Source organism: Syngnathoides biaculeatus, chromosome 7 (assembly GCF_019802595.1).
Source record: "Syngnathoides biaculeatus isolate LvHL_M chromosome 7, ASM1980259v1, whole genome shotgun sequence".
NCBI lineage: Eukaryota > Metazoa > Chordata > Actinopteri > Syngnathiformes > Syngnathidae > Syngnathoides > Syngnathoides biaculeatus.
Window position 1 is genome coordinate 11,922,851 of NC_084646.1, and position 9,331 is coordinate 11,932,181.

At 43.2% G+C, this 9,331-nt stretch overlaps 1 protein-coding gene across 1 annotated transcript; it reads left to right on the forward strand.

The window, feature by feature from the left end:
• Positions 1-1,119: 1,119 nt before the first annotated feature.
• foxq2 (forkhead box Q2) lies at positions 1,120-4,016 on the forward strand. The gene is made up of 2 exons (XM_061826117.1): positions 1,120-2,961; positions 3,642-4,016. The coding sequence occupies exons 1-2, from the start codon at positions 2,551-2,553 to the stop codon at positions 4,005-4,007; spliced, it is 777 nt and encodes a 258-aa protein (XP_061682101.1). The 5' UTR covers positions 1,120-2,550; the 3' UTR covers positions 4,008-4,016.
• The last annotated feature ends 5,315 nt before the right edge of the window (positions 4,017-9,331 follow it).

The window sequence follows — 9,331 nt, forward strand, 5'->3', positions numbered from 1 at the left end:
TTCAAATCTGTATGGAAGTATTCCTCTGTCTTTCCAATCAACCGATAGGGCTATTTCTTCATCAGATGAGGATAAATCAGAGAAATCAGCACTGGGCACAATGTAATCGCGGCTTTGGCGCAGCACCTTACACGTCACATCCACGCACGTAAGTCATGTGACTTGCAAAAATGGCAGCACCCCTGAAAATTCACAATTGTCAATAAAAAAACTTCTCAAAACACTATTAAATGAGAGAGGATTTCACATCACATTGTCAAAATAGCGTACATATTACATGACCTATTGGATACATTATTAATCCAAATCGCCGGAATTCCCCTTTAAAGACGTGTTCAATACATTTTACTATTCTATATATAGTGCATCACAGAGAGGACACGAAGTGCTTTACATGGTTGAAATAGATCACAAACAGCTAAGATTTTTTTTTAACAGTTCACGGTTCAGTTAATAGAAGACCCCCCCCCTAAAAAAAAAACTCGGTAGTAAATACTTGGACCATTTGGCAAACTATATATAAATTGATATATACATTTGAAAAAATGCTTAATGAGGAAAAAGGGAATTCATTTCTAAAATGATAATGTAATTTATGAGTGCCCAATAAAGATACTTTAAAGGGGGGGGGGGTGACCAAACCCTTGAAACTGAAAGCTCTCTCTTGGGTAACTTCTGTAGTTAATCATTTAACCTTTATTTGTCCAGGTAGGGCAATTAAGAGATTCTCATCTCATCAGATTGCAAAGTAAAATAAAGCAACAGATAGGAAACGTAAATATGAATATGCATTGCTTTATTTCTGTAAATCTCTGCAAGTCCTTACATTTTCAAAGGATGACTTTTACAACATTTCAAGGAGATAACCGTGGTACCAGCCGCTCGTTGCTGAGCAGGCCCACAGGTTACTTGTGTGGTCATCGTGAGGCTCCCTGGTGTCCCAAAGGGCACCAAGTTGGTTCAGCGCTGAACTCAGGAAAATCGTTTCTGTCAAAATGATCTACACTCCAAAGATATTTAGTTGTCTTGTATTACCAATGTTCAGAATTTTGGGCAATGATTGGCTGTCTGGTACACGTGAGAACAACCTCCCGTCTTCTTCATACGTCTGGTCTGTGGAACAGTTTGGCAAGACAAAAGAAATGTTATCGTGCAAAGAAAAAACAAACACTTGAAATCTCCTAAACACTTGTGAAAATGTTGTTTCTAAGGTTAAACGTTTTGGCCATAGTTTCAAAAGGTGCTGTATGTTTGGTGCAAACGCAACACTGCTGATCACCGAATGAATACTTTCCCTCCAGTGAAACATGAGGTGAGCCCCATCATCTTTTGGGGTGTTTTTTCTTCAGTTAGAGCTGAGGTCTTAGTCAAGAAGGAAAAAAAAATATTAAAAGGAAGTCGGCGGAACGGTGGAGCAACTTGTTACAGCATTGGCCTCACAGTTCTGAGGTCCCGGGTTCAAATCCCGGCCCCGCCTGTGCAGGATTTGCATGTTCTCCACGTGCCTGTATGGGTTTTTTCCGAGCACCCCGATTTCCTCCCACATCCCATAAACATGCATTAATTGTCGACTAAATTACCGCTAGGTGTGATTGTGAGTGCGACTGTTGTCTGCGACTCTTGTGAGGATAAGCGGCTCAGAAAATGGATGGATGGATAAAAAAGTAAGTCTGCAAGGAAGTCTGGTACAACATCCAAACTTTGAGGTTAACTAGAGGCCCCTTAGAGGGCGGCAAGTGTGTGCTGGTGCTTTAACTTGAGTTTGAACGTGATTGGTTAATTATTACCACAGGCACAGCCCCAGTTTTAAGAGGGTGTGCACACTTTTGCAACCATACATCAATTCATTTAAATTTCTCCTCTCGAAAACTCCTTTTTCCCCCCCTCAATGCGTTGCACAGGTTGTAGGTCACATTAATGGTGGAAGTTTAATTACTGCTCCGCTGTAATTGCGATAAGTCTTTGGACGGCCTCCCCAACTGGACAAAACAACTTTAACAGGATAACAGTGGCATCTAAAGGGCCTTTGACTCTACAGCATGCATCCCCGACGCTCCGTGTCTCGCGCAGTCCTGAGTGTTTAATCTCACGTAATTACACAGATTTGCTGAGGTTAATAAAAATAATCCGGCCAAATCGAGACCCCCTACCTCGACCTCCCCTGCGCCCCCTTTACCCCTTTCTGTGAGGGATCAATTCCCGGTCATATAAATAGTGCGAAGCCCAACTTTGATCGAGGAGGATTGCTGACCGTGGGGACTAACCGAAGAGGCTCCGACACGTCGACAAAAGTCCAGCGTTTTGAAAAAGTCGCCGCTTTGAACCTAACGGTCTGACGTCATTTCCACGCGATTGAGATCGTGTCGCCGATGAGCGCATCAAGGTTAACGACAGTTGAGAGGCTCATCTGTATCGGTGATCTTGTCAATGCTACGACTTGAGCGAGAGCAGCCACGGGCGAGAGTCTGGGCCATGCTTTAAAAGCCCATCTTCCCTTAAAGACCACGGAGAAATTTTCACCGATTAGCTGAACCGTACCATTTGTGAGTCATGAGTGCCAGGTTTTTAAAACCAGAGATGACGACGGAGGACCGGAGGGGCCGAGAGCGACTGGGACTGAGCTTCACCATCGACTACCTCCTGTTCAACGTGGGAGCCAAAGATCCCGCGGGGCAACCGATGGCCGAGCAGATGTCGCCCGATGGCCACAAACCCAAAGAAGTGGTCGCCGTACAGGAGAGGTCAGCAGAGACCGGCGAAAGGGACGTCAGAGGAGAGGAGGGGGATGGAGAGGGGGAGGAGGAGGTGACCACGACCACCACCGCGACGTCCGACAAAAAACCAAACCAGTCGTACATCGCGCTCATCTCCAAAGCCATCCTGGCGTCGGAGCAGAAGAAGCTGCTCCTGTGCGACATCTACCAGTGGATCATGGACCGCTACCCTTACTTCAAGAGCAAGGTATCTTTCACTCTCGTCGCCTCGTACTGTATCAGCGTCGTGAACGGTATTTACGTGTGAAAAATCTCACGGCACACCACCAAACAAAATCATCACGAAAAGTAAACATACACGGGAAAAACGAGCTTGTCTCACTCTAGGAAATGATAAAGCTGATAAAACCATCGGATGTAAGAGCATTTAATTGTCACTTGACTCTACATCGCTGGCAAAGATATCTCTTGCCCCCCCCACCCCAGAGAATATTGTTAAACAAGCTTCGAACACGAGAATCCCAAAGGTCCGTTGTGCCATTTTCGCATACAACACGACCTACTTGGCACCGTTCATTTGTCTGAGTGGTTAGACAATCAGGCACGATCCCATTGTTGGCAAATTCGCAAATAACGTAATCCGGTTGCTAGGTTGCAAACCGCCTCCCGCTTTTAGCGGCTTGCGGTGGGCGGCGCGGAAGATTGATCTATTGGATTACGCTTGATCGCCGGGTTTGACGTGCTAAAAAAGTAACGGCGGGTGTCAGGTCTCGCGGAGATCATACTCGGAGTTGACACGCCATCGCCACGCGAGTCCTTCCAAGAGCGGGGCAAGGTGACATCCCAAAGGAGATAAACTTAACACCCGCTTATAGCCACGGTTTTGCATTAGCGACACCTTTTGTCTTAACTCTTGTGTCAATACAGGATAAAAACTGGAGGAACAGCGTGCGCCACAACCTGTCGCTCAACGACTGCTTCATCAAAGCCGGACGCAGCGAAAACGGCAAAGGCCACTTCTGGGCCATCCACGCCTCGTACTACAAGGACTTTTCAAACGGGGACTACCACTGCCGGAGGACGCGACGGAGGGTCCGCCGGCCGACGGGGCAACCCCCCCTCTCGCCCCTCGGCTCGCCCTACCACGTTGCCCGTCACCACCGTGCGGCCTGCTGGTGCTGCCCACAAGTCCAGGCGCTTTCTTTAGCCTGTTTGGCCCCCAGACTCTACTGGCCTTGGTCCAATGTACAAGTGTCAGAATTTCACCCTGGTCTGCACGTCTCTGGACCTTAAGGCTGAAACTAAACATTTGAGTGAGATTGTGAGTTTGGCATTGATTCGCCGTAATATTAGTTTCAGATCTTTGCCAGACCACATCGACCTGATACATGTAAAGAAAAGACAGGGTTGAAGAAAATATGCATCATATTGAAAAGTAACTCCCTAATTTAGAATAATGACTTCCTTAAATTGCTGATTGTAACTTTCGTCATGGTTTTTGTTCTTATTCATTAACGTATGCAAATGTATATACTGTGGGATGACTTGAGACCGGATTGTGGGTCCATGAAGACTTTTACGATACATCGGATACCTAAATTAAAATCTCCATGCACGATCGGGCGCGCCACATTTTGCTATTGTCGTTGGTTCCGCTTTCTTGTTTTTTTTTTTTTCTTGTGTTCGTATGAGTGGCCGACTTAACACCATGTGACTTTTTTTTTTCCCACGTCGCTTGGTCTGGACCCAATGATCAAGACTTGGGAAGGAATTGAACGGTACGCAGCATGTGAGAAGCTGTCTTCTCAGCTGACACTATTCTTGGGTAGAAAATTCCGATGCCCCTTTAGTCATTTTTCTTTCCATACAAAGTAGCTGTGATTGTATGTAATAATACATATTTTAGAATATGGGCTTGATTTTCAATCACTCTGTACTGTGCAAAGCTCAAACAAAAAGAAAACTGAAGACTAAACTGGAGCCGACTTCCAATATTTTTTCCCAAAATATTCCCAGCAAGGGGGGCACAGTGGATCAGCTGATATAGCTGTCAATCCTGGACCCCCCTGTGTGGAGTTTGCATGTTCTCCCCGTGCCTGTCTGGGTTTTCGGCGGGCGCTGTGGTTTCCTCCCACATCCCAAAACATGCAACATTAACTGGACACTCTGAATTGCCCCTAGGTGTGTTTGTGAGTGTGTCTGTTTGTCTCAATGTGTCCTGCGATTGGCAGGCGACCAGTTCAGGGTGTACCCCGCATCTCCAGCACTCCCTACGACCCTCGTGAGGATAAGCGGCAAAGAACATGGATGAATGTTTAGCATTGCCCCAATTCTCCTTCCTAATGTCCCGATGCAGGTCTCAGGTCAATACAGAAGGACACAAATGGTCCCTAGGCCAGACTTGGGACCCCTTCCTGTATGAAGTGAACAATATAAGAGCATATTAGAAAAGATGCAAATAGCAGGATTATGGAAAAACTGAACTTTGTTGTGGCACAACAGGCGAAGAAAGAAGCCATGACGTACTTTGTGGTCGGGATTTGGATAAAAGTGCTTATACAGTACACAATCTTTCCATGTACCAGGAAAAAAGTACCCAGTGATGTAACAAACTGATCTAGTTAGATCTACATTGTATGAAGTGATATTTTTCTGGAAAAGACTCTTGCAGAGTATCGCGTTAATGACCAAAGTTGAAATGTTTATGAATCCAAATTAATCTGATTTGTGCTGAATGTTTTGGAAACAATGTTTTGTTCCGGCTTGATGAAATCACATTGAACCGTCACACTTCCATTCTTGTAACAATGTGCGTGCGTGTGTGAGGATGATATTAAAAGTGAGCCCGCAGCTAACGCCGCCACCCGGCGTCACATGCTAATTAGTCAAAAGCTGTCAGGATGTAAAACCTCCTGCCGCATAAGAGACTCAAATCGGCGGCTGGGGCCGGGGGCGGTGGGGGGGTTCCTCCCAAAGCCGACTCCTGAGTGTACGGGGCCGGATAATCTGGGCAATCCCAAGCAGTTTCAAGAAATAGGAAGCTTATCACACGCCGTAATCCGCCACCACTGCTGCAGAAAGAGGGGAGCGGGGACCCCCCTACCCTCTCCGAGACTGAGAAAAGGGAAGGATGGAGAGAGAGAGAGAGAGAGAGAGAGAGAGGAGAGAGAGAGAGAGAGAGAGACAGAGAGAGGGGAGGTCACTGATTTGTTGGTGGAAAAAGATGGAAGATAATAAAGAGACTTGAGTACAGTTTACACATGCAAAACCACAACAATTATGGTGGGCTGTTGTGGCGATATTAGTGTAATAAACACGACAAAACATCAAGAATTGGTAATTGGAATTGGGTAATACAAACATCGGCAATGAGCCACGTGCTGTTACGCCAAACGCGTCACGGAACGTTCTGGTAAATCTTCACTACATTTAGGGATGGGAATCGAAATAACTATTTTTTTTTTTTTGTTCCCAGTTATTCAATTACAAGTAGTTGAGGTTTAATTCCTATCATCGATTCCTCTCAGGTTGCAAATGAGTGTGGATGTCATACGCAAAAAAATTATTTTGGTTCTCCACTTTTCCAAGGTGGGTTCGAGGGAGAAGCACTCAAATTCTGGCTATAATTTATGTAAACAAAGATGATACTGGGGCTACATGCAAAAGGAAATCCTTCAATCCTATAATTTCATCAAAGGGGGAATACTTCCAACGTGTAGAATTAACATCTGTTGCTTGATCATGCCATCAAATTACATAATTTGTATGATTTCATTCCTTCACCCAATAAAAATTCATCCATCCATTTTCTGTAACGCTTATTCTCACTGGTGCCGCACGCACATTCACACCTACGGGCAATTTGGACTTTTCACAGCGCCAGTAGAGTGGTGTTTGCATGTTCTCCCGATCCTTTGATCTTCTGGACATACGTGGCACATTTGCACGAGTCCGTTTGGTTTAGAAATAAATATTGATCACTAAAAGCAGTTTAGCGATACTGCCACACAAATACACGTTTTACCATTCATAGTGAAATTCCTCTCGGGCAGACTGCGGTTGGCGGTTACATCCAGGCTGCGGGCACTGCCTAAGAGGATTAAAGGTTACACGTTGACTTTTGTCAACTTTGTTTATCCCGGGAAATGATCAAATATTTCAATCAGGGAATATATGATCTGAAATTTGAGCAGGAGAAGGCAAATAGTACGTACGAGGGATACGGAAGGGGAGAGCAACAAGCTTTTGCTATGTGCGATGATGACCGTGATGAATCAAAATGTTCATTAGAACAATGATAAATCTGGATAACTATTTATTTTTTTCCATGGGGATGGGGGAGGGCTCCAGAATCTCCCGATTCGATGTCAAGTGCTAATTGGAGACCTAATTTGCTTAATTCCCATGAATTGCTCTCCGCTTCAAATCCTCTTCAATTCACCGGCTTTAAGGCTTTAATGTGGTTGCATATGTTTACTGTACACACACACGCACACACACACACACACACACACACACACACACACACACACACCCAAGCACACGCACACACACGCATGCACGTCCGCTTGCAGTGATCATAACCTGACTCATTCATCTTTTGAAAATGTATTTCATACACATTTGCAGGCTTTTAAAGGACCATTAACCTGTGATTAATTAATCCAGTCCAAATTTATTGTAAAATCTAATCAAAATACATCATATAATATTATATGTTTCTGATGATCCTAAAAAAAAAAAATTCCCAAAATGTTGGCCTTGATTACCAATATAAATGACTTAATACTGAAATTTTAATTTGCCACATAATCCATAAAGAAGAACACATTTTCCTTTATAAAATAATTTGCTTAATCCAATATTTATTTCTAAAATATTTACAGAGGAAAAAAAAACATTTAGGGTGCAGTATTTATTTATTTTCTTAAATTTCAACTCTTTGGCATCTCTCTTTTTTTTATTAAGGTGGGGACTTTTGGCACGTGTCGTTTACTTTTTTATGTGGACTGAGCCAACCAGCGGAGGTCACAATTTGAGGAAATACTGTGTACAACGAAACCTTTTGCAGTATTTGTGAATGGAAGGTCAACTTTTTTATTTAAGTGGCTGTAAAAAAAAATCTTGAATTAGATTTGAATCCTTTTTAAATAACACTTTAAACCATCAGTCAAAGTCCTTCAATTTTAGTTTAAAATAATTTGTGACATATTTAGGAAGTTACATTTATTAATTCAAGTCGAAGTGAAACACTGCATCTTTTACAGTGGAGGCGACTATCTTAAGAAACAAATACAAAACCTATTTGTGTATTTATATAGCATGTATGTTAATGATTACTTTATTACATGTTCTTCTATTTAATTGATTTCATACCAGTATGGAATACACACGAGACATTTTATTAAGTTAACTAATGAGATCCATCAATCCATTTTCTGTAGCGCTATTCTTCATTAGGGCCAAAGGTGAATTAAAGGCAATATCCCGGCAGACTTTTGGTATAAGTCCGGCAGTAAGGGTGTCAAACTAATTTTTCTCGCGGGCCACATTGTTGTTCTGGTTTCCCTCAGAGGGCCGTTACGACTGTGGAACAAAAATATTTAATCATATCATCATATTTACATCATCAATTTATGAAATAGTTTGAGAATCAGAAATCAGGGGTAATATGTTTTTCAACTATCCACGTAGGGTAACACAAAAATTCTTGTAACATCTCAACTTTATCATTTATGACATATGACAATTTGAAATTTTGGTACAGATTTTTACGAGAATCATGGAAATTGACACTCTAGATTTGGCTTCGCAGGCCACAAAAAAATCATGTGGCGGCCCAGATCTGGCCCCCGGGCCTTGACTTTGAGACATGTGCTCGACAGTTTGCAGGCCACTCGAATGCCACACACACACAGACATTGAAATTAACACCTATGGGCAATTTACAGCCTTCAATGAAGGCAAGATGCATATTTTTGGAGCGTTAGTGAGGTCATCTTTTAGTATTTTGACTGATTCTTTTCCTTTTTTTTCATTTTTTAGTCACAGGTTTTTTGATGTCGGCAACTTGGCTGTATCAAAAATCCATTGCTACGTTTCGGGTGGACCACAAAATGTTCTCTGAGAGCTCTTAAATTGTTTGAACGGCCTTAAAGCGACTGATAACCTGTTGTCAAAAATGTACCGTGTCTCAAAACCAACGCGTTTCAAACAATGTGTAACTACCTTTCTAGACAAATGAGGTCACAAAGTGTGTGTGTGTGCGCGCATGCCATTTTGTTAATCTAATGAGATGGTCGGAAGGGTGCAGGGGGTGCATAGATTAGTGCCCAAAGATGTTCCTGATTAGCAGAGAGTGAGCTAAGAAGATCAGCCCCGCTGGGATGGCGATGAAACATTATGGCTGTGTTTTAATGGGCCACATTTCCAACCGGCATTCCAAGGCTGATTTCCTGGAGTTTGACGGCACGTGCGGGGAGGCCCAAAATGGATGGGCCCGTGTACTTCGCGTTGACTTCAATTGGTCAGAGTGCTTTAGTTTGGCATGTAGCTTCTATGATTTAAAAATGGGTATCTACTTGGGGTTGAATAAGTACAGATTTAATTTTCTTTTT

Excerpts from the sequence above, each read along its gene's own strand:
- foxq2 (XM_061826117.1), top strand. The coding sequence starts at position 2,551 with ATGAGTGCCAGGTTTTTAAAACCAGAGATGACGACGGAGGACCGGAGG. Across the intron at positions 2,962-3,641 it reads ACCCTTACTTCAAGAGCAAG|GATAAAAACTGGAGGAACAG; the intron begins GTATCTTTCACT and ends GTGTCAATACAG.